Source organism: Leptonychotes weddellii, chromosome 6 (genome assembly GCF_054177405.1).
Source record: "Leptonychotes weddellii isolate Sample4059 chromosome 6, ASM5417740v2, whole genome shotgun sequence".
NCBI lineage: Eukaryota > Metazoa > Chordata > Mammalia > Carnivora > Phocidae > Leptonychotes > Leptonychotes weddellii.
This window is the reverse complement of record NC_138374.1, coordinates 133,955,319-133,980,690: the sequence shown is the minus strand read 5'-3', so window position 1 is coordinate 133,980,690 and position 25,372 is coordinate 133,955,319. Positions and strand designations below refer to the sequence as shown.

Below are 25,372 nucleotides of genomic sequence, written 5' to 3'. Positions count from 1 at the left end.
GAGTTGGAAAAATCCATGGGCAAGAAGTTATAGTTGAAATTAAATGGTAGCATCTATGTCTAAGGAATATTGTGATTTGACCCCTTTATGAATTTTGTGATGGACGAGCATGTGGAAGTGGTGGCCAGTGGGCGACATAGCAACATTAGAATGGTGATAACAGTAGGAAAGAGTATCATGGTAGAAGCCTTCCAGAAGTATGAACAACAAAACCAGAATATAAACCAGAGAAATCAATGCTTCCATGTCTTCTCTCCACAGCACATTTTAGTGCAATATAAAAATTAGGTCAGATACATTTTCTTTTAAGATTTTAGTTATTTATTTGACAGAGAGAGACACAGCGAGAGAGGGAACACAAGCAGGGGGAGTGGGAGAGGGAGAAGCAGGCTTCCCGCTGAGCAGGGAGCCCGATGCGGGGGGTCGATCCCAGGACCCTGGGACCATGACCTGAGCCGAAGGCAGACGCATAACGACTGAGCCACCCAGGCGCCCGAGTCATGTACATTTTCTTATTGAACTTCTTTGTTAAATAAACTTTTGTAATAGTAATAAAAATTTTATTCTCTTGTCATTTACTTAAGTTTGCCAACCCCTGGCCTAAAATATCCAGTTTGAAGGCGATTGTGCACAGCTCTTGTGTGAGGTGACATAAAGTGCTTTCCAGATCTTGCCTCATTTGCTTCTAAAAACTTCATAGGGTGGGTATTATCACCATTTGTTAGGTGACAAGAGACTGACAGAGAAAACTTTGCCAACATCAAAGGCTGGAGTCAAATAAGGTCTTCAACTCCAAAGCTGGCCATCTTTCCAGGACACAACACAATCCTGAGAGCTCTGAAGGGCATAGTCTGAATTATAAACAGTCCTTTGGACATCCATCCATTGGTCCTAATTTTCTTCCTTGAGGCCATCCATACAGTAGTCTTTAAATTGTTCTGTATCTTTCCATCTTTATTTGTGACCAGTTGGCTTTTTGGACCCAGAGGCAGAATCTTACACTTATTACTATTGAATTTTGGTCTATAAGATAGAGCCTATCATTCCTGCCTATTGAGATTTTTTTAGTTTTAATTCCAATGTAGTTAACATACAGTGTTACATTAGTTTCAGGTGCACAATATAATGATTCAGCAATTCCATGTATTAGTGCTCAAGATAAGTGCACTCTCTTTTTTAAGATTTTATTTATTTGACAGAGAGAGACAGAGAGAGAGGGAACACAAGCAGGGGGAGTGGGAGAGGGAGAAGCAGGTTTCCCGCCGAGCAGGGAGCCCGATGCAGGGCTCGATCCCGGGACCCTGGGATCATGACCTGAGCTGAAGGCAGACGCTCAACAACTGAGCCACCCAGGCGCCCCGAGATAAGTGGACTTGTAATCCCCCTCACCTGTTTCACCCATACCCTCCACACACACCCCCCCCCCCCCAGCCCCTCTGGTAACCATGTTTGTTCTATTGAGATGTTTTTGAATTCTCATTCTGCAAGTTGATGATGTTGCTCTTCTCTTTGCCATCCACAAATAGATGTACGCCTTCTGATTTTCACCTGTCACTGGCAAGCATGCAGTGGCTTTATCCTTCATTCCAGAAGGTGGCACTCATAGGCCACTCTGTCCTGTAGATCCTGTTGGGATGGCCAATTCAAGTGACAGTCACAGTTGGAGGGGAAACCCAGGTGGACATCATTACTTTCAATGTCCTTTCCTAACACCCACACAGCCACTTCTAAAAAGAAAGCGAACTTATTTCAGCTCCTCCTCTTTCTGCATTCTTTCCCATTCAGGAAACTTCTCTCCCAGTTGTCTTTAATCCCAGACCTTCCACTTGCCTAGTACTAGTTGTGAATTTGGGTAAATTACTAACATTTGTGCCGCTTTTCCCCATCTGTGGTAGAGGGAAATTAATAATAAACCCTATAAATAAATTAATGGATGATAATAATCATTCAACAAGTTACCCCTCCAAAAAAATTTTTTCCATTTCATTAAATTTTCACAGCTAATACCATAGGGGTACTAAATCAGAGGAGCTACAGAATTAGAGCTTTTTTTCCCTTAAAGTTGCATTTTCTTCATTTATTCCCCTTAAGTTGTCCCCATACCCCCATAAAACATACTTGTCCCTTCATTCAGAAATGGACCAAACCTATTTCCTTCCCTCATCCTTGATATGTAGATTCTGCTGTGGGTTTTTGTTTTTTGGTTTGTTAAGGGCCCAACATGGAGCCCAATACAGGGCTTGAACTCAGGACCCTGAGAGCAAGCCCTGAACTGAGATCGAGAATAGGTCATTTAACTGAGCCACCCAGGTGCCTGTATTTTTTTTTTGAAGATTTCTTTACACCCAACATGGGGCTCAAACCCACAACCCCAAGATCAAGAGTTGCGTGTTCCACCAACTGAGCCAGCCAGGTTCCCCCATCTGTAGAATCTGTTAAGACAGAACACATCCTGGGGCGCCTGGGTGGCTCAGTCAGTTAAGCATCTGCCTTTGGCTCAGGTCATGATCCTAGGGTCCTGGGATTGAGCCCTGTGTCAGGCTCCTTGCTCAGTGGGAGCCTGCCACTCCTCCTGCTTGTGCTGTCAAATAAAAAAAATCTTAAAAAAAAAAAAAAAAACACAACACATCCTTGACCATCATTTTATCCCCAATCACACTGGGTTCCTGTCCCCATAGAATTGCTTCCCCACAAGTGTTAATTCAATGTAAGAAATGTCCATTTGCATCAACCCCATTAAGCAACAGGCCAATGGTTAAGTTTAAGGAACAGTTATCAGGCTCTGTGGAAGGATACCTCAAATCTCTTAATAAGACTATAAAGATTTTGAGGGCGCCTGGGTGGCTCAGTTGGTTGGGCGACTGCCTTCGGCTCGGGTCATGATCCTGGAGTCCCGGGATCGAGTCCCGTATCGGGCTCCCTGCTCGGCAGGGAGTCTGCTTCTCCCTCTGACCCGCCTCCCTCTCATGCTCTCTGTCTCTCATTCTCTCTGTCTCAAATAAATAAATAAAATCTTTAAAAAAAAAAAAAAAAGACTATAAAGATTTTGAATATCCAAGTCACTCTGGAAGTCCCTCTTCTTTTAACACAGACCTTAAGGATTTAAACAAACTCAATGTGAAAAATAAACGTTTATTACAAAAATGAGTTTTGACATTTCAAAATGAAAACAGACAAGGTGTTTTCCAACTTTGTCAAAGGGGCTGTGGTAAATTCCAAGGCTGGTAATAAATGCCTCCTACTCACCACAAGTGACTGAGGGAGTGAGGAACCATTCACCTCAGACTTGGAACAATGAATCACCTCTGCTTCCTTGCCGTGTTTTCTCTACCTCCCTCCCACCCCATCTCCCAAGTAGGATACAAAGCTGAAACATACTTTAAAAATCTCATTCCTACTGAACCGTTTCATAATCTCTACTTTGTTTCATTATTTCCATCTGGAATATTTATTTTTTTATTGGTGCATGACCCTTAACTGATGGTTTGGTTGGCTTTGTTTTTCCTTTTGGATTCTTGATAAAACACTCAATTCTGTTAGGGATTTCCAGATAAGGGAATAAAACATGGCAGAGTGGGGCTCAGCGTCCTCCACAGAAAGAAATAAGCAAAATCAGCCCTAGAAAACCCCTTATTTGCCCTCTTACTAGTTAATAAATAGACTGGGAGACTGTGGTAGATGGGGAAACAGAAATCTAAAGGCAAAAAAGGGTCCAGATGGAGAGAGGAAAGCAATGAAAGGCAGGCCCACCTTGCTTACTGCTGCTCACTCCCATGCAGACAGCTTCACAGCCTGGTCTCAAACTCTCTTTTCCTTAAACAGCAACCCCCTACCTCTACCCCACTTAAATAAAGTAGTAATTACTACTTTCAACTACTGCTAAAAAAGGAGCTCACCAAAGGGTTTGAGGAACCCTCCTGCCTCAGGCTCCGGAGCAGTTTTCCCACAGCCTTAGAGAATCTATTAATGCATCTGGTTGGCAGAGGTGGGAGGGTGGACTTTCTCCTCTCCCTCGGTGGATCAGACCAAGCCGAACCCCAGAGCACAGCCTCAGCTTCAGGGGAGGGGAGGGGGGTTGGCACTCCTCCAGAAGGCTCTCCTCCTGCCACAAGAGGGCTCTATGGAATGAGGGTCCAATGCTCAGGCGCTCCACCTTGAGACAGGAACCAGGAAGGGGTGGAACAGGGAGCCAGGACCAACCCAGGTTGCAGGGAAATGGGGCCTCAGGCAGCTTCCTGTTTGTACAAAGGAGCCCAGGAACCTCATTTCCCCCACTTCCCACAACAAGAAGCTTTGACAAACCAAGTTTTTATTTCCAACAACATCCAGCTACATACAAGCACACACCAACAAAATCTCACCGAAGAGCTAAGAAGCCCTCCAACATATACTGGATTTCAGCGGAGCTAAGACACGACACCCCATACACACACACACACACACACACACACACACACACACACACACGCTCAGCAAAGAGCTAAGACGACTCCATACATTCCCACAGCCCTGCAGACATCTCAACAGCGTCCATCCAGTTGCTCCAGCCAAGGGTGATGGTTTGAGCTGCCAGCTCCAGCTCCCTTTTCTTTACATCAGTGGTTTTAAAACTTTTCTGCTCCGTGTCCCCTGAAAGCTCACTCTGCTCTCCATAACCAAAGCTCCTGGGTTTTTTCCTACAGACACAGCTGGTGTCGGGCTGCTTGTGCTGAGGATCCCAGTGGCACTTCCCATAGGAAGACAGAACTAAGTGGGCTGCAGAGGCAGGAGAGACTTGGTGTTGTCACCAAACCTTTTCAGCTGCTCGGTCTGATGAGAGCTCCCCACTCTGAAACAGCCCATACCTCCTTAGCACGGGAGGAAAGGGCCGAGGGATAAGCTCAAGATCACTACTCGTGGGCCACGACACACAGGGCGTAGAGAGTGCCCGCCACTGTTGTCTCCTACTTGGAAGGAAGTCAACGGGCGTCAGTCCGGACTCCTGCCCGATCCCTCATAAGGATGGGGAAGGAAGGCTTTAAACAAGTCCCAGGCCACTCAGCAGTGGTGGGAAAGGAGGGGAGGGATGCAGGAGGAAGGGGTACATAGCCGACGTTAACAAAAAAAACCACATCCCAACTAAAATAAAAGTGGGGACCCCTGTGGGGGCTAGAAGACACATAAGGCGTCCTGTGAAAGTATAGACATCACGGGCCAGAGTCTGGTAGCACCAGCATAAGGCAAGCACAGAGGACAGGATATGAGCCGGACCAGGGTCACACCAGGAATGACGAGGTCTGCCTGAACTCCCCCTGGGGAAATAAAAACATCCAAATCAACTCTACCCTCTTCTTTAGCTGATCATCTCCCATACCTGTAGACACAGGCTAGAAGCCCCCTCCTCGTCCCGGGGTAGCACACTCACCTCACTGCGAGCAGTGGGCTGGCTGTAAATCACCTTCTTACTTGAGGTCCTGCAGACAAGTCAGAAGACAGAGATACTCAGTCCCCTAGTGCTCTCCTTAGCCCCTGCCTGCCAACTCCAGAGGCGGGACTGAGAGCTTTACAGAAGCACAGAGTTCTCAGCAGGGAGGTGTGGGTGGAGGGAGATAGGACAAATGGAAGGCCACAGGGAACAGGGAGAGGTAGAAACCCGGATGTCCACCCAACCAGGGCTGCCTCCACCTCCAACCCCTTTCCCTGGGCCCATCTCAGCTTCAAACCACAGGCATCCATGTTTTCAACCTCAGAGATCCCCAGGACAGCACCTCACTCACCCTTTCTTTGTTCCTGAAAGAGAAGAAACGGGACCATGACTGTGAGCAGGACAGAAGAGAGCCGGGCACAGAAGGGTGGGAGAAACAGCATGCAGTAGGTAAGTGGTGCTCACCCGGGAGATAACCCCGCACATGTGGGCTCACTATCAGGTCAGTACTCAGATGGCACCCAAGAACCGTGCCCTGAAAGGGGGACGATAAAAAGGAGAGCCTTTGAGGGCAAATACTCACTGTCAAAGTAGCCTCGTCTATAGGCGAACCAGATGCCCAAAATCAAGAATCCAAGGAGAATGAGTGTGACGAGGACAGCTGCCACGATGCCCCCCACATTCAACTCCGCTAGGGGACACAAACGAGAGGTCAGTGCCCTGAAGCCTCACTCACACCGCTGACACCGCGACCAAAGCCAGGATGAAAAGCAGACCCCAGTCCCCACCCCAGGCCTGAGCTCAAGCCCCTGCTCCATACACCCTTGCTCACCAGCTTCCATGTGCACAGCATCTGACCTCATGGGGGCCCCATACCCATTCTGTGCCTGACAAGTGTATTCTCCAGTATCAGAGGCTGACACAGGATCAAAGACCTGGAGGGAAGAAAACCGTTGGCTTGCTGCCTGAAAAAGCCAAGTACCTATTCTTGTTTTTTTGTTTGTTTTGTTTTTTGTTTTTTTAAATAAGTTCTACGCCCAACGTGGAGCTTGAACTCACAACCCCGAGACCAAGAGTCGCACGCTCCACCGACTGAGTCAGCCAGGTGCCCCCTATTTTTGTTTTTTAATTGCACTAGAGTTGACATATAATATTACGTTACTTTCAGGTGTACAACATAGTGACTCAACAGTTCTATATATTATGCAATGCTCATCCTGATAGTGTCCAAGTACCCATCTTTTGTCTTCTGACCCTGATGCCAAGTTCACCTTGCTGCTGTTCTTCCCCACCTTCAAGGGTTCTATAACTGTGCCCCCCACACCTTTCCTTGCTACCCCATCCCTACCAGCTCCCCTGTCTTGTGATTCAGGCTATAGGAAGAGTTGCTGAAGGCACGGTTGCTCTTGGGCTCTGTAGGCATCAGGACCCCGTCCTTGAACCAGTAGAACTCAGAAGGGGGAGAGCCGTCTTTCTCGGAGCAGGTCAGCACTGCCCGACTCCCAATGGTGGCAGAGGAGGGGATGTTGACCGTAGGCTTGGATGGAGGCACTGTGAAGGGACAGAAGGGGCTGAGCACAAGGTCAGAGAGCACTGCCTAGAGGCTAAGTTGCTGATAGCGCAATCCATCAGCTCTAGCCTCTATCCCTCACCATGCCCTCAGCTTCCCCCTACCCAGGGGCGCATCCCCTCTCTGCTGGCACTGTGACTCTGAATCCTCCCACCCATGAGTGTTCTCACCATCAGTGAGCTCCGAAGCTTAGCAGAGCCTGTGAGGGTTTAGGGAAACAATGAATGCCAAGACCACACAGAAAAAGTGTAGCACATACCAAGCACAAGGAGCTTGACGGTGACCTCCCCATAGGTGTTGCCGCCTTCATCAGAGACCATACACGTATACATCCCCGTGTCTTTCCGGGTCACAGAGTGGAAAGTGATGCCACTATGTGAGAAGGTAACTCGGTCCTCATAGGAAGCTACCAGGAGAGAAGGAGGAGGGGCTGAATGAGCTGGGGGCCAAGAGAAGCTGGGCAGGAGAGGCCACGGGAAGTCCACGGGACCGGAGCCCCAGGCTGCACCTCTCCCCTGGAATCCAGGCCCAGCAATCCCTCCACAACCTGGGCCATCAGGAAGCAAGTGGAGCAACTCACCCGTGATCTTGTTGTTATAGCAAACGAGGCTGGTGATGTCACCTTGGGCAAACTTCCACTCCACACGGGGAGAGGAGAAGCCGGAGTAGGAGCAGGACAACTTGGCGGCTGCAGACAGGACAGAAGTCAACCGGGGGAAGGTGCCGCAACAAATGGGAGAGGGGAAATGGCCCCCAACAGCAGTCTGTGCTGGATGCTCTCCAAGTCCCCGGGGGCCTGCACCTGCTCCCGCCAGCCCCAGACACCCCCCCACAGCGGCCCCGCACTCACGTTTGTTCTCAGCAACTCGGACTTCAGGTTCCGACGTGTACACTGCACCCCTGCCCAACTCCAGGGAGCCTGAGGAGGACAGAGGCGGACCCTTCAGGAGGGGACAGAAGAGCCTTCCCGCTGATGGAGCACCCGAGGCCGGGCTCCTCCTACGGCTTCTCCAAGGTGAAGAGATTCAGGAGATCCAAGGTCCTCCTGGGTCTCAGACCCCATCACCAGTATCTTAAATATTTTCTTTAAATGCTTTTTGCCACAATTGCAGGCCAATACTTCCATTATCAACGGAAATAAAAATAAAATATTTCTTTCAAATGTCATTTCTTTCACTTTTTATGTTTCCCTCTGCAACTCCCAATAATCTTTTTTTTTTAATTTTTAATTTTTAAAAAGATTTTATTTATTTATTTATTTGAGAGAGAGAGAGAGACCAAGCACAAGCAGGGATAGCTGCAGAGGAAGAGAGAGAAGCAGGCTCCCCACTGAGCAGGGAGCCCGATGTGGGACTCGATCCCAGGGCCCTGAGATCATGACCTGAGCCAAAGGTAGATGCTTCACCAACTGAGCCGCCCAGGTGCCTCTGCAACTCCCAATAATCTAATTAGATTCCTACTAGTCCAAGAACAGCTTCCCAAATGACATTTCATGATTCAGAGAAAGCCTCTCAACAAATAATTAATTGCAACCACTTGTCAGACACTCCTGGCAGGAAGCCAGCAAAGCTGGAGGCCAGGGAGGCAGAGAGGGAAGCGAGGAGGCAGGGAGGGAGGCGAGGAGGCAGGGGAGGAGCAGTTATGAGGATAACGACACTCGACATTTGTAGGGCATTTTGTATTTTTAAAGTGTTTTCACATACATTATGTCGTTTGATCCTTGAAACAAGCATGACAGATCAGCAGGACAAGTGTTATTACCCCAGTTTTACACGAGGAACCAAGCCAATGAGAAGGAAAGAACCGTGCCTAAGATCCCACAGCTGGGTCTGAGAGGGAGCCCTGGCTCTAGCCAGAAATGGGCTAGATCCTCTCCCGAGAATCTCCCCCTGCCCAGTGGAAAAGGAAAGAAGAGGTGGTGGGTATTGGGGGTGAAGAGCTGGGTGAGGGGAGGCAGGGCTAACTAACTGAGGGCAGCGGTGGATGGGCAGAAGGGTCCAGCATTCGACAGTAAGCACCAGTGACAGGACTCTGGGAGATCCAGGCTCCGCTGCAAACCTGCGCTTGCACAATCACCCCCATTCGTGTTTTCCATGCTCAAATTCACCACGTGTGCTTTCTTTATCCTTCTAAGAGTCCCATCTTCCTTAGATTAATGCAAGCACATTTTTGCTTTATGTAATTACTCACATAACTGAATATGGTCTTGAGGCTCCCTTTTCTCACCTGAAACATGAAAGGTTTGAACTAGATGTTCTCGGGCGCCTGGGTGGCTCAGTTGGTTAAGCGACTGCCTTCGGCTCAGGTCATGATCCTGGAGTCCCGGGATCGAGTCCCGCATCGGGCTCCCTGCTCGGCAGGGAGTCTGCTTCTCCCTCTGACCCTCCCCCCTCTCATTCTCTCTATCTCATTCTCTCTCTCAAATTAAAAAAAAAAAAAAAAATCTGAACTAGATGTTCTCTAAAGTCCTTGAGGGTTTTTCTTTTTGTTTTGGCATTAGTATTTAAAGAGTACTTTTATACTGGGGCACCTGGTAGCTCAGTTGGTTAAGCGTCTGCCTTTGGCTCAGGTCATGATCCCAGGGTCCTGGGATTGAGCCCCACCCGCGTCGGGTTCCCTACTCAGCGAGGAGTCTACTCTCTCTGCCTGCTTGTGCACTCTCTCTCTCTAACAAATAAATAAATAAAATCTTTAAAAATAAATAAATAAAATTAAATAAAATTTTAAAAGTGCTTTTATACATTTATCTCAATTTGACACAACACTGTAAATTAGTCCAGATAAATATTCTCTCTCCCGTTTTACATTATGAGAAAATTAAGTATCTGGCCCATGTTTTTCATAGCTATGAAATAGCAGAGCTCAGATTAGCACACAGGTTCCCCTTACACCCTCTTTTTTCCCTTTTTTTTAATTTTTTAAATATTTATTTTTATTTTTTATTTTTTATTTATGAGAGAGAGTGTGAGAGCTGGGGGAAGGAGCAGACAGGAATGGACAAGCAGACTCCAAGCTGAGCTGGGAGCCTGATGTGGGGCTCGATCTCACGACCCTGAGATCATGACCTGAACTGAAACCAACAGTCTGATGCTTAACTGCCTGAGCCACCTAGGTGCCCCTTTTCCCCTTTTTATACCATACTTTTATAAGCCATGCTGTTTCTCAGAAAAACCGTGGCTTAATAGGGGAAAGACTATGTAATAAATGTCGTTCTTTTAAAAGTCAGGTCCATTTTACCTGTGAATTATTTCTAATACATTGTATCTGTATTTTTGGCATTACATTTTAATGTCAAATTTATAACCAAACGTAATAACCGATTAGAAATTAAATCAAATAGCCCTCACTTAATTGAAAACTGAGCACTTAGACATCTCTTACTCAGCTGTTACTGGGAATGAAATGAAAGCTGATAATGAAATGCTCTGATTTTTGCCCCAGTCAGCTTTCTCTGCTTTGATGATGGGAACTCGGTTTTTTTAAGATCCTCAAATTTTACAACTTGACACCTGTGATGTGCAGCGTGATGCTCGAGCCTGATCTCCCTTCAGGAATGAAGAACTTGTTTTCCAGCTGCTGGGACTTCTGCCAGATGAAGGCCCTAAGCTACCAGCCCTTTTGAGGACAGGCAGAGGGGCATGCCTTCCACATGGGGCAGGGGCAGCTGGTATCCAGTGCCTCACCAGTGAATGAGAGGAGGAAGGCAGCTCCAGGGAGCCCCAGCTCTACTGCCCCAATGCCCCAACCCCCAATTTGGGGCAACACAGAAAGGCTATTCCTGCCCCAAAGCTCCCCTGGGGAATAGGCTGAGGCTACAATGCAACTCAAGTTCTCCCTCCATCCCATCCTACTCCTTTTCCCTTCCCTGCCCTTCCCTAGGTGTGGATCCCAAGAACACTCCCTAATAAATGTCTTGGTACAATAATTGACATCTCGGAGTCAGCTTCCTTAGAATCCAACCTATGACACGACCCAAATAAAGAATAGCTTCTAGGGGCGCCTGGGTGGCTCAGTTGGTTAGGCGACTGCCTTCGGCTCAGGTCATGGTCCTGGAGTCCCGGGATCGAGTCCCGCATCGGGCTCTCTGCTCGGCAGGGAGTCTGCTTCTCCCTCTGACCCTCCCCCTCTCATGCTCTCTCTCTCTCATTCTCTCTGTCAAATAAATAAAATCTTAAAAAAAAAAAAAAAGAATAGCTTCTAATTAAACTAAAAACTATTGTCTGAAATAAAGGGCCACCAAAAAAGAAATCACAGCATATGAATTTGGGGATTGTTTCTGCATCACTTCTTTTGCTAAGTTCTTTTGAGACCTCTCAGACCTTCAGATCTAGAACATTCAAGAATAGGGACACCTGGCTGGCTCAGTCAGTAAAGCATGCAACTCTTGATCTCAGGGTTTAAAGTTCGAGCCCTATGTTGGGTGTAGAGATTACTTAAAAAAATAGATATATATATACATATATATACATATATATTTTTAAATTAAATTAAATTAATTTTAAAAAGATTTTATTTATTTGACAGAGAGAGATACAGCGAGAGAGGGAACACAAGCAGAGGGAGTGGGAGAGGGAGAAGCAGGCTTCCCGCAGAGCAGGGAGCCTGATGCAGGGCCCGATCCCAGGACTCTGGGATCATGATCTGAGCCGAAGGCAGACGCTTAACGGCTGAGCCACCCAGGCGGCCCTAAATTATATTTTTTAACTAAAATTAAATCTTTAGGGGGTGCCTGCATGGCTCAGTCGGTTAAGCATCTAACTCTTGATTTTGGCTCAGGTCATCATCTCAGGGTCATGGGACTGAGTTCTGCATTAGGCTCTGCACTCAGCGGGGAGTCTGCTGGAGATTCTCTCTCTCCCTCTCCCTCTGCCCCTCCCCCTGCTCACACTGTCTCTCTCTCTCCCCCTCTTAAATAAATAAATAAATCTTTAAAAAATTAAATCTTAAAAAAAAGAATTTAAAAAATAAAAAATAAATAGAACATTCAGGAATCACATCACATACAAACACAAACGTCCTGGGCTACAGCCATCCTCCCCGGCTCCTCAACAGTCCTGACCTCCGTTGCCTAGTCCAGCCTTCTCCTGTTTAAAACACAGGGTCTGCCCCTCGGCGCCATCCCAGCCCAGGATCTCGGCTGACCACCTGTGGCCTGATGGCCAATACTCAAGCTCTACTGTGCTTGCGAGTCCCTGCATTTGTCGAGCTCAGCCTCACCAGCACACCCTCCTTGACACCTCACCATCACGGTCCACATTCCCCCTGTCCCTCCTGAACAAGCCTCTGGAACCAAGCTGTCTGACTCAAATCCCAGCTCTGGTACCTCCTGGGCTGAGTGACCTGGGCAAGCTACCTTAGTCACTCTGAACCTCGGTTCACCTATCTGTCAAATGGGGATAATAACAGCTTCTACATCAAAGGCCTGGGGTTGAGAGTCAAACAAGCTAATACAAATAAAGTGCCTATAACAGGAAGCACCAAATAACTATTATATCTTCTCCTATTATTATAATTATCATTATCTGCCCATAGGTCCTTCTGTACACACTTATTTTTCTGACTTCAAAGTTTTCTTCAATAAGACATATATAAATAAATACAAACTCTGCCTGAAAAATGCTTATATCCCAGCCCACCAAACCACCTGTCCTCTCATGGTATCTGCCTTGGAAAGGCTAACTCTTTTCTAGAACTTCCACAGACAGACCAGCAGAGTGGAGGGCTTTCCCTCACTGCGCCCTATCTCCCTCAGGACACCCACAGACTCCCTGCCCATCGTCCTCAACTATTTTGTATTTCCCTTGCCTCATCACACCCCACCCCTTTGCCCTGAAGCTTGGACCTGTACTTGGCTCACTGTATGCGCACACACAGATGTCCCGCTAATGCACGTGGTAAACCCAAATAGAAGGAAAATCCAACCTTTTCACGGTGACGCTTGATTTACTCTAAGTTCACAGTAAGAAAAGCCACAAGGTCAAAGGCATCAATAGATTTTTGGCCCCTTCATGTACAGAAAGCCTGCCCTCAATCTTGTACTCCTCCATAGGACTCCTCAGTGTTTTCAGCCCAACACACTCATTCAGTAGATCTTTGGCTCTCACCTTGGAATTAAAATTGCTTTTACCAAGATCACCAGATATTGCATCCCTCAATTCTAAGATGCCCTGATTATATGATATACATCGATTTAATAATAGCTGCTTGGGGGGACATCATATTAAATGTATACCTAGGCTGTAAGTTACATCCCAACTTACAAAACACTGAAGTAGTCTTAGAATTAAGGATATCCACAATTTGCTTTTTCAGTTCCCTTCAGTGGCCTCTGTAAGACGCCAGGCCCTGCAGACAGCTCCCTTCCTCAGAAGTCACTCTGGGAGCCCCTGGGCGGCTCAGTCAGCTGAGCACCCGACTCTTGACCTTAGCTCATGATCTCAGGGTTGTGAGATGGAGCCCCGCATCAGGCTCTGTGCTCTGTGTGGAGTCTGCTTGAGATTCTCTCTCTCCTTCTCCCCCTCCCCCTGCTTGCTCGCTCGCTCTCTAAGTAAATAAATAAATAAAGTCTTTAAAAAAAAAAAAAAGGAAGAAGAAGAAGTCACTCTGCCCTTAGGTTTCTGTGTGCCGCCCTTCTGGGGACAACCATTCTCCTTTTTGAACCTTGCTTTCTCTGTCAATCCCTTAACATGAGTGATTCCCAGCATTTCATCTCAGGCCTTTTTTCCTTTCCACATTCTCTCTAGGAAATCTCAAACACAGCCCAAAATTCATGTGCACCCACCTAGGGCCAGCTCCAGTCCCCGCCTCCCACCAGAGCTGCAGATGCCTACTGCTGAGCCTCCTTGCGTCCTCTCCACCAGGACTCCACACCCCCGCTCCTGCTCCCCTCTCTAGGTTGGTGGTACCACCATGTACTTGCTCACTCAAACCAGAAGGCTTCCTGCAGTCACCACCTCTCCCTCACTCTTGTCAATCAAACAGCAAGCATTACATCGTCACCTCCCAAATGTTCCTCCAATTTTGGCCACCACTTTTTAGTACCATCATCCTCTGAAGAATTGCAACTAGTCTCTCAATTACACTTGTTTTCTCTGTCTTGTTTAATCTTGACCCACGCAAATCCATCCTCCATCCCACTGCCGGAGGAAGAGCTAATATTTATTGAGTGCTTACTATGTGCCAGGCACTGCTGCAAGCATACTACACGGACCGTCATTTATCCCTACAAGACCCTTAGGGGTTGGGTAATACTGTTATTATCATCTCTATTTTTTTTTTTAAGATTCATTTATCTGAGAGAGCGAGAGAGAATCTCAAGCAGACTCTCCGCTGAGTGTGGAGCCCAATGTGGGGACTGATCCTAAAACCCTGAGATCACGACCTGAGCCAAAACCAAGAGTCAGCCAATTAACCAACTGAGCCACCCAGGAGTCCCTATAATCTCTATTTTCTACACAGGGAAACTGAGGCCCAGAGCAGCTAAAGCGGTGGTGCAGATTCAAATCAAGGCAGCTTGATACCATACAGCCTTCCTAAAAATGCACATCTAACACTTGCTTCTAGTTTTCAAGGATTCCACATTGCCTCTCAGATAAAATCCAAATTCTTCACCCAGACAACCCTCTGATAAGCCTTTCTACTCTTGCAGTTTATCCTCTAGCAGTAGAGACTCCTTAAACTCCCAGCAAAGAGCAGTTTCACAACCTCTACTTTGCTCCTGCTATTCCAGCTCTGTGGAGCACCCTTTCCCCTCTTTCTTCATCTGGTCAGCAGCTATGCATCTACATTATTTTCCAAGAAATGACCCACCCACCCCCAATCCTACCACAGCCGGCTTCAGACCTCTTTCCTAGGCTTTAACTACCCCATGCAAAACAGGGGCAAAGCACTGCCCACATTACAATGACATCATCTGTGCACAGGTATGTCTCCCCTACCAGACAGTAAAGCCCCAGGGAGCAGGGACCATGTGTTATTTATTATTCTGAGTACTCAGCACTTTAGCATAATGCCTGGTACAAGCTGACATTGAACAACATAGAGTCTCAACAAATTAGGTCATAGCAGACCATTCACCACAACATCTACTTGTTAAAGTTTATCTACAAAGACAAGCCCATTTTTCAAACTGGCAGACGGGGCATGCCCAAATGAAGAAAAACAAACTCAATCCATAGTTCAATCTTTTTAAAATTTTTAATAAACTGTTCTATTATCAGGGGGCGGGGGAAAGATGACTATTCCATTAATCTTTTTCTTTTGTTACAGATTTATTTATTTAAAAAAATATTTATTTGTGTGTGTGTTGGGGGCAGAGCAGACTCCCCACTGAGCAGGGAGCCCCAGTTCAGGGCTTGATCCCAGGACCCCGGAATCATGACCTGAGCCAAAGGCAGATGCCCAACTGAGCCACCCAGGCACCCCTCCATTAATCTTTCTTTTTTTTTTTTTTTTAAAGATTTTATTTATTTATCTGAGACAGAGAGAATGAGAGAGACAGAGAGCACATGAGAGGGGGGAGGGTCAGAGGGAGAAGCAGGCTCCTCGCCGAGCAGGGAGCCTGATGCAGGACTCGATCCCGGGACTCCAGGATCATGACCTGAGCCGAAGGCAGTCGCTTAACCAACTGAGCCACCCAGGCGCCCCATTAATCTTTTTCTTAAATTTAGCTTCAGAACTTAAAAATTAAGTGGTTTTTTTAGATTATTTATTTATTTATTTATTTTAATTTTTTTAAAGATTTTATTTATTTATTTGACAGAGAGAGACACAGCGAGAGAGGGAACACAAGCGGGGGAGTGGGAGAGGGAGAAGCAGGCTTCCTGCAGAGCGGAAAGCCCGATGCGGGGCTCGATCCCAGGACCCCGGGATCATGACCTGAGCCGAAGGCAGACGCTTAACGACTGAGCCACCTGGGCGCCCCTTTTAGATTTATTTTTAAGTAATCTCTACACCCAACGTGGAGATCAAGAGTCATACACTCCATCGACTGAGCCCTCCAAATGCCCCCAAAATTAAGTGTTTTTAAATTTCATAGTTTTGAAACAGAATGAAACTTCTCTGCACATGGGCAATTTCCAACAGCCATTTTGCAATAGGGACTGATTTCTGCCCCTGGGTTGCAGCATGTCTGCAGGTGTCTGCAATGCTCAAAGGAAGAGGCTGCTTTCTGCATCCACGGAGGTGTGCAGACAAAAGTGGAAGTGCCAGGAGGTTTTTGATGCAAGGTCTACAAGGGCTCAGTCAGTCAAGCGTCTGCCTTCAGCTCAGGTCATGATCCCAGGGTCCTGGAATCGAGCCCTGCGTCGGGCTGCCTGCTCAGCCAGGAGCCTGCTTCTCCCTCTCCCTCTGCCCCTCCCGCTGTTTGTGCTCTCTAATAAATAAATAAGATCTTAAAAAAAAAAAAAAAGCACCCAACTCGTGATTTTGGCTCAGGTCCTGATCTCACAACCCGGGAGATCAAGCCCCGAGGCAGGCTCTGCCCTCAGCAGGGAGTCGGCTTGGATTCTCTCCCTCTGTCCCTCCCCCCATTCATGCATGCTCGTGCTCGCTCTCTCAAATAAACAAATATTTTTAAAAATAATAAAAAATAAAACAGCAGCAGAAAGTGGGGGAAAGATGTGAATCCATTTAAAACACCCCCACTCTCTTCATGACCACAAGAACAACCAAGAGACTCCAAGTAGGCCCAGGTCAGCTTAGGAAGAGACTCTGATCAAAGCATTGCCCTTTCTGCAGAGGTAATTTTCAAAATGGTTTATGCTTGTTATAGACTGAATTGTGTTCCCCCTAAACCCTAGTACCTCAAAATGTGACTGTATTTGGAGATGTGGCCTTCCACAAAATAATGATGTTAAAATAAGGCCCTTAGGACATGCCCTAATCCAATCTGACTGGTGTCCTTTATACAGAGAGACACCAACTGTGCTCCTGCAGAAAGGACCAGCAGCAGGAGTGTGGCTTCACAGGAAACCGACCCCCAACAGCACTGTGCTCTTGACCTCCCAGCCTGCAGAACTGTGAGAAAGTAAATCACTGTTGGGGCACCTGGGTGGCTCAGTCGGTTAAGCATCTGACTTCAGCTCAGGTCATGATCCCGGGTACTGGGATTGAGCTCCGCATCCAGCTCTGAGCTCAGTAGAGAGTCTGCTTCTCCCTCTTCCTCTTCCCCTCTCCCAGCTCATACCCTCTCTCTCTCTCTCATAAATAAATCAAATCTTTAAAAAAATTTTTTTAATTAAAAATCTTTACAAATTAAAAAGAAAATAAATTACTTTTGTTTAAGCCCCAGTCTGTGACATTTTGTGATGGCGGCCCAGGTGGATGAATACACAGGTCTAAGTTGAACTTCAGCAGTGGGCATTCTGGCTGAATCCCCAGTGACTACAGCCTTGACTTAGGTAATTATGATGACATTTCCACATAGTGAAAGAATCAACATTCTGCACAGCAAAGGAAACCATCATCATAATGAAAAGGCAACCCACTGAATGGGAGAAACTATTTTGCAAATCGCATATCTAATAAAGGATTAATATCCAAAAAATTGAGAACATATAAAGAACTCCCAACTCAACAGCAAAAAAACCCACACAATGCAATTAAAAGATCTCTGGGCAGAGATCTGAATAGATGTTTTTCCAGTGACATACAGACAGACAGCAGGTACATGAAAAGATGCTCAACATCACTCATCATCAGGGAAATGCAAATCAAAACCACAATGAAATGTCACTTCCCGTTATTATCAAAAAGACAAGAAGTAACAAGTATTGGTAAGGATGTAGAGGAAAGGGAGTATCTGTGCACTGCTGGAAGGAATGCAAACTGGTACAGTACGCCACCCTGGAAAACAGTATGGGGGGGTTCCTTAAGAAAGTAAAAATAGAACTACCATATGATCCAGCAGTTCTACTACTGGGTGTCTATCTGAAGAAAATAAAACCACTACTTCAAAAAGATACATGCACCCCTATGCTGACTGCAGTATTATTTACAGTAGCCAAGATACGGAAACAATCTAGGTATCCATCAATGAATGAATGGATAAAGAATATGTGGTACATATAGGGGTGCCTGGGTGGCTCAGTCGTTAAGCATCTGCCTTCGGCTCAGGTCACGATCCCAGGGTCCTGGGATCGAGCCCCGCATCGGGCTCCCTGCTCTGTGGGGAGCCTGCTTCTCCCTCTCCCACTCCCCCTGCTTGTGTTCCTTCTCTCCGTGTCTCTCTATCAAATAAATAAATAAAATTCTTTAAAAAATCTTAAAAAAGGATATGTGGTACATATATATAATGGTTTATTATTCAGCCATAAAAAAAAAAATTGAAACCTTGTCATTTGTGTTAACATAGATAGACCTTGAGGCCGTTATGCTAAATGAAATAAAGACAAATACCATATGATCTCGCTTATATGTGGGATCTTAATTTTAAGATTTTATTTATTTATTTATTTATTTATTTATTTATTAAAGATTTTATTTATTTATTTGACAGAGAGAGACACAGCGAGAGAGGGAACACAAGCGGGGGAGGGGGAGAGGGAGAAGCAGGCTCCCCACAGAGCAGGGAGCCCGATGTGGGACTTGATCCCAGGACCCTGGGATCATGACCTGAGCTGAAGGCAGTCGCTTAACCGACTGAGCCACCCAGGTGCCCAAGATTTTATTTATTTATTTGACAGAGAGAGACAGAGCACGAGCGGGGAGGAAAGGGAGAAGCAGGTCCCTGCTGAGCAGGGAGCCAGACGACACAGGGCTCCATCCCAGAACCCTAGGATCATGACCTGAGCGGAAGGCGGATGCCCAACTGAGCCCCCCAGGCACCCCGTAGGATCTAAATTTAAAACAAAAACAAAACTAAGCTTGGAGATGGGGGCGGGGAATGGGTGATGGAGGTGGAAACGTACAAACTTCCCATTATAAAGTAAGTCACGGGGACGTAATGTTTAACGTGGCGGCCATAGTTAGTAATACTGTACTGCATATGTGAAAGTTGCAAAGAGTAAATGTTAAAGAGTTCCCATCACAAGAAAAAAAATTCTGTAACTATGTATGGGGACGGATGTTAACTAGACTTACTGTTGTGATTATTTTGCAATATACAGAAATATCCAATCATTACATTATGTACCTGAAACTAATATATCTCAAAAACATAAATAGGGGCACCTGAGTCAGTCCAGCGGCCAAATCTTGGCTTCAGCTCAGGTCATGATCTGAGCTGGGAGCGAGCCCCACGTCTGACTCCCCACTCAGCAGGAAGCCTGCTTCTCCCTCTCCCTCTGCCCCTCCCCTTCACTGCTCATTCTCTCTCTGTCCCTCTCTCTCTCTCAAATAAATAAATAAAATCTTAAAAAAAAAATACATATGGCCATCCCGAAGGTCAAAGTAGATCAATTTGTACTAGCACAGAAATATATCCAAAAATATAAAAACAGTATGTAGAATGATCCTATTTTTTAAAATAATAATCTGAGTATATGCAGAACAAAATCTCTAACAGACTCCATGCACACAACTGTGCATATTATCTGAGACCACAGGCAGCCTTTCTTTTCTATCTTCTGCATTTGTGTAATGAGCAAGCATGTATTAAGTGTTTTAATTTAGAGAAAAAGGAAGGGGAAAAGGGAATGAAAAAGGGGAAAAAGAAAATCAGATCACAAGAAGGAGGAAAGAATAAAACAAAGCCAGAAAGGAGAGGCAAAAACACTGATTAAACTTTAAAGGTGGGGGAAAAAAAACTTTAAAGGTGAAACAAGGTAACAGGTAAGTAAGAAATATGAGATTAGGGGTGCCTGGGTGGCTCAGTCAGTTAAGCACCTGACTCTTGATTTTGGCTCAGGTCATGATCTCAGGGTCCTGAGATGGAGCCCCACATCTGGCTCCCTGCTCAGCACAGAGTCTGCTTGAGATTCTTTTTCCCTCTCCCTCTGCCCCTCCCCCCACTTGTGCTCTAAATAAACAGACTAATTAAATAAAATCTTTAAAAAAAAAAAACAAACAAGAAAGAAATGTAAGATTACTATACCATCAGGATCCTGGAGAGTATAGGTGAGTCTGATAAATTTCAAGGAGAGAAAAAGGGTGACAGCGCAGGTACCTGGAAATAACTGTAGTTGACAACAGTAGGTAGGCGGAGTGGCACAAGGGGGTGGGAGTGGAAGAGAAGGTGAGTTGGGTAAAGAGAAGGGAGGTGGTGATGTAGCCACTAATACCTAAACCAATCCCTACATGCTTTCGTACATGTCAGAAGAGAGTTGGTGGTGTAGAAATCTGTAGGACTGAGCATATAATTCCTGAAAATCACTATGTATCTGAATAATAACACAACTGTGGCAAATTGTGTTTTCCAAAATAGACCTATGGATCTATATGTTTATCTCATCCCACATGCTTTCCTTACGCTGGGACTGAAGTAGAGTCTAGGTTCCCTCCTCTTGAATCTGGGCAAGTGTCATGGCAGAAATGACACAGTGAGCCCTCCCATCAAGGTTGGTGCCCTATGCATTGTCTCCCTATTTTTTTTTAAGGTTTTATTTATGTATTTGAGAGAGAGAGAGACAGAGAGAGCACGAATGGTGGGGAGGGGCAGAGGGAAAGGAAAAGCAGACTCCCCACTGAGTGGGGAGCCCAATGTGGGACTCGATCCCAGGACCCTGAGATCACGACCCGAGCCAAAGGCAGATACTCAACCAACTGAGCCACCCGCACCCACACTGTCTCCTTAGATTCTAATCACAAAAATGCTGTAAGACAGTACTACTGTTATAATCCCATCTCACATGGGATGAGAACACTGAGCTAATAGTTGCCCAAAATCATACAGCTATAAACAGCAAAGTTGGAAGGGAATCCTTTTTTTTTTTTTAAGTAATCTCTACACCCAATGTGGGCCTCAAACTCACAACCTGGTGATCAAGAGTCTCACTCTACCGACTGAGCCAGCCAGGTATCCCACGGTGGGAAGGGAATCTTAACCCGAGTCTGCCTAATTTTGAGGCTCCAAAAGTATGATGCTATAGAGCATCTCCATCAGACAAGCAAGGAAAGCCCACTCAACCTTCAAGATCCTGTTCAAATGCCCCTTGATCCATTATGACTTTCCCCAGTCAACATTAATCTCTCCCCAACTTCTAGGAATATAGTCTAAGAAAATAATCAAAGGTTAAGCTTAAAGATGTTTGTACAGGGACAGTTTCATATTATTTAGCATAGCAAAGAAAAAGAAAACCTAAAAGTCCAAAAAAAGTGAACAGTTAATTATAATATAGCCATGCAGTAGAATACTATGGAATGGAGGTTGTTTAAAGCACATTTTGCTTAGAAATACATATATGTAATATATATAAAGTATATATACATATATATCATATTATTCATAGAGGAAAGACTGCAATTAAACACAAGTACTATTTATTTCTTGATAATAGGATTACATGTGATTTTTATTTTCTCTGTATTTGTTTTCCCATTTTTCTGCACTGAGCACATTATTTAATAAAAATTTATCTTTTTAATAACTTTATCTCTTTCCTTGTATGCTCCCAAAACATTTTGTACTTCGATGACAGCGCCTGGCATACTCTGTCGCTTGCTGCTTAGTCAATATATGTCTGTAGTCCTTGGGAAGAGAATCCAAGTTGTTTGTATCTCCCCAGCTCCTAGCACTGTATTTGCCAGAAAAGTGTTCCATGCTCCCCACTGAAGCACACCGTGATAAAGTGGTCACAGAGGGCGAAGGTGTCTAGACTTAACAGAACCCACCAACAACCACCCTTGTATATGCAGATCAAGCCCACCATAGAAAAGCTTCCTTCTACTGCTTTATTAAGAAACCTTTGTTTCCTCTATACATCCTGTCAATTATTAGAATGTTCCTTAAGTTGCTTTTGTACCATGAATTTGTTTGAATTCCATTTTTTTTTAAAGGGAAGGAAAAGGAGGGAAACCAGCCAGCCAGCCAGACTCTGGTTTTCTCTAAGAATGCACCCGAACTTCCCCTCTAGGCATACGAGCTTCATAGGCCCCTCCAGCTGTATGGAAGCTACAGCTGTGGAATGAGGAGGAGGAAAGCCAGGGCCTCCGGCTCCGAAAGGGTACTCAGTTTACCTAAGGTGGGCTAACTGTTTCCAATGCCCCTGGCTCCCCTCAGGACTTCTTGATATCAAGTGTGATTCACTGCTTTATCCCTTATCTCTAGCACAGCGCTCAGAACACTGGAGACACCAACATTTCCTGGATTAACAAATGAATTTGACAAAGCAATACCATTAGAACTTGGACCTAGGGCTTCTACGCCCGGTTTGCCCTTTCCTCCTCCCCACCGGTCACCCTGTAAAGACTGAACTCGCTCCTGGAGGTTAGGGTAGGACAGATAAGGAATGCGTGGGCAAGAGGAACGCTCTGTGAGCCCAACAACAGGCTGGGCTGAGTCTAAACCGCCCTTCTTGGCTGCACTTTGAGTGACGTCAGTGGCTGGAATGGCCCTCAGGATGGCAGAAGGTGGGATCAGCAGTGTGGGACAGGAGAGCTTTCACTGACTGCATGGCTCCCTCCTGCCCTCTCTGCAGAATTTCCAGTTCTACCTGCTCCGCTCCTCCCCTTCCCCACCCAGCTCCCCAGTACAAGGGAAGGTTATGCCCCACTCCAAGGGCCTGGCATCAAGCTTCCTGTCAGCCAGCTGTTTCCTCCTGTCCTACCCCCAACATTGCGAAACTAATGCCACAGCCGGACTTTAGACAGAAACCCTGCTTATCAGGGAGTCCCAGACAGATGAACTCTGAGTTTTCAATGCCTGGAAAAGCCCAGTATGCATCCACTCACGTGGCTTCCCACAACCCACTCCCCACAACGCTGCACCCTCTTTCACAATTACATCTGACAAGTGGTCATCCAGATCTTTCCTGAACCTCTGAAAAGGAAGCGAGTCTGAGTTTAGAGGTCCCCAAGGTCTCTCCTCAATACTAACAGATGTGAAAAATAAGCTCCATTATTTCCTACTCAATCATGCAAAATGGGTATAGTTTTTCACTCTATCTCTGAGCAAAGGTGTCAGCCCTTTCAGTGTCCACAGAACAGGTGGCCCCTGACCCAGTGACTTGGGGGAGGGGGGTGGGGGGGGCTAGACAGTGGTGGGATCTTAAAGACCAAGACCACAACACCCGTAATGCCCATATGAAAAGATCTCCAGGGTATCCAAAGTGAAAAAAACTAGGTGCCTGATGGAGTACATGCCTGTGGTGTACATCAACTTATTAACCTGTTCTAAGTATAAATAAAACTTTTTTATTTTTTTAATTACAAGAGCTCTACCCCAAACCAAAACTAGCCTGGAGACCCCAGGCATGCCTAGGTCACAAAGAAACTAGAAACATTGTAAAGTGAAAGTGTCCTGGACCCAGGAGGTACAGATGGAGGGGGGCACTGGAATCCCACTACTGGGCATTTCCCAGTTCCTAGTTCCGCCTGGCTGCCTGGCTGCCTGGCAGTCGTCAGCCGCCACTAGATTTCAGGTTTCGAGGGAACAATTCTTTCCTGGGAGTAAATTCAACCAGTGGTAGAGGGAGGGGAAAGGAGAAGCGACTCACCAATGTACAGTTTGAGGTAAAGCTAGCAAAGCTGAACAGCAAAGGTGGAAGGGCTTGAGTCAGAAACATCCATAGAGAAGACAAGCACTCAGACTGAGCCACACATGGGGCAGCAGCTCCTGTCTTCCGGAATGTCGGGTGGGGATCCCCCACTCAAGTGGGATGGGAGGAAAGAACCAAGGTTCCAACCCAGGCTCCCCCTTCTTCCCCGTGGTTACACCAAAAGTCCTCCTATTCACACATGACCCTGCTATAAGTAGAAATGCCTCTCCCTGCCTGGGAGACTGCTGGAAACTTAGAATTCTAAGTGCAGGCTCCCCAGGAAGAGGGAGACCGTGTTTTTGGTCACTGGGTGTGCTTTTCCCAAGCCCAGTTCCCTCAGTGTTTGGGCTCCAATCCCTGCCCCAGCAGCTCAGGCTTTCCTCTCCACAAGGCTTCCCAGGGCTGGCGCTGGGCCTTTCCTTGAACTTGATCATATCCTGCCCTTTGTTCTTCCTCCCTGATGGCAGAGCCCACAATGAGCACAGCCGTGGTGGGAGAAGAGAGAACACGAGGGCACCCACATATGCTCCAGACACCCCAGGGCCAGAGGACAGACCAGACACCCAAGAAAGAGCCCTTACCTTTTTTTACCTTTGCTATTTGGGATCTAGGAGGAGGAAACCTTGCTTCCTTTGACCAACTCTCCTGGGGCAGCATTCTTTCCTCCTCACAAAATCCAAAGGGGTTAACAGCTGCCCAATGATAGTCATCCCTTCATGTACATGTAATGTAGCTATTATCCTGGTCAACCCGCAGGACAAGCATTATTACTCCTGTCCACAGATGGAAAGACTGGGCACTAGTCTAAGATCACAAATAAGGCAGAGAGCCAAACTAGAAACCCGGTGAGGTCATCTGATTCCTATTTCCATCCTCATTTTACTAATCAAATTCCTCCCCCCAGGTCTAGCCGGATTTCAATGTGATATGGTCAGTTCCCCCATCCCCTGGGCATGTCACTTCCCAGGACCCACCGTCCTGTCAAGCTAATGCAACATCACCTCAGGCTCCATTTGAATCCCTGAACAGACTAGAGGACATGCCCAAGCTCAGAATGGGGCTATCCCAACTCTTTCAGTGCCAGTGTGGGCTACTGGGGGATGTCACAATGCAGAAAATGAGGAGAGAAAAAGAAAGAGGAGAAGGAAGAAGGATGCCGGCTTCAGGAAGCTTGTAAGCCCGACACACATGGTCGCAGATAGCATCACTGATGAGAAACTTCTGGGGGGGGGGAGCACTGTTCAGCATGAGGTTGCATACCAGTAGGAGCACCACAGAGAACCAAAGAAGGCCCATGGGTGTCATGAGCAGTTCTAAAATACAGGCAGAAGAAAGAAAGGTGGAGAATAGGTGAAAAATGGAAACTGAATCAAGGAGGAAAGTGGAGGCATAGAATGAAAAGGACAAGCGAGAGAAGGTAAGAGAGTGGACCCGGGGGCGTTATGCCAAACTTATGTTTGAGATCATGGTTCCTGTGCCACAGGGTGCTTGAGATGCTGGATCCAGCAGTGGAAAAAGGAGAAGGGGCTCAGGAAACTTTGGTTCCATTCCCAGGTCCTTTCGTCAATCTGGAAAAGTCATTTCCCCTCTTTGGACCCGTTTCCGTATCTGTACAATAGGGAGAGGGTTAGACTTGCCTCTGGTCCAGTTTACCCCAAGGGCTTATGTTTTTGTGATAAGGGACAAAGAAGCTGTCAATCCACCCGCCTAAGAGCAGGGAATCCATTTCCACCCTTCAAAACTGAGCAAAATGAACTGCCTTAT

General features: G+C 46.4%; 1 protein-coding gene and 1 long non-coding RNA gene across 3 annotated transcripts; both read right to left on the bottom strand.

The window, feature by feature from the left end:
• Positions 1-3,112: 3,112 nt before the first annotated feature.
• F11R (F11 receptor) lies at positions 3,113-24,414 on the bottom strand. Of its 2 annotated transcripts, XM_081825313.1 has the most exons (10): positions 24,190-24,414; positions 7,825-7,893; positions 7,555-7,662; positions 7,234-7,380; positions 6,753-6,955; positions 6,237-6,339; positions 5,988-6,095; positions 5,757-5,769; positions 5,405-5,453; positions 3,113-5,291 (listed from the first exon to the last, which is right to left on the bottom strand). In XM_081825313.1, exons 1-10 carry the CDS (start codon positions 24,263-24,265, stop codon positions 5,256-5,258), a joined length of 912 nt encoding a protein of 303 aa, XP_081681439.1. In that variant the 5' UTR covers positions 24,266-24,414; the 3' UTR covers positions 3,113-5,255. The 2 variants fall into 2 exon arrangements, with proteins under 2 accessions (XP_081681439.1, XP_081681438.1); XM_081825312.1 differs by lacking the exons at positions 3,113-5,291; positions 5,405-5,453; positions 5,757-5,769; positions 5,988-6,095 and adding an exon at positions 5,869-5,939 and having other exon boundaries at positions 24,190-24,411.
• On the bottom strand, positions 7,900-24,182 carry LOC145722380 (uncharacterized). The gene is made up of 3 exons (XR_014146628.1): positions 20,775-24,182; positions 17,249-19,857; positions 7,900-8,093 (listed from the first exon to the last, which is right to left on the bottom strand). It is a non-coding gene; the product is annotated as an uncharacterized LOC145722380 (long non-coding RNA).
• Positions 24,415-25,372: the final 958 nt, after the last annotated feature.

Coding starts and splice junctions, on each gene's coding strand:
- F11R (XM_081825313.1), bottom strand. CDS start 24,265: ATGCTGCCCCAGGAGAGTTGGTCAAAGGAAGCAAGGTTTCCTCCTCCT. Junction 7,381..7,554: donor CTATAACAACAAGATCACGG/GTGAGTTGCTCC, acceptor CTCTCCTGGTAG/CTTCCTATGAGGACCGAGTT. Junction 6,096..6,236: donor TGCTGTGCACATGGAAGCTG/GTGAGCAAGGGT, acceptor TGTGTCCCCTAG/CGGAGTTGAATGTGGGGGGC.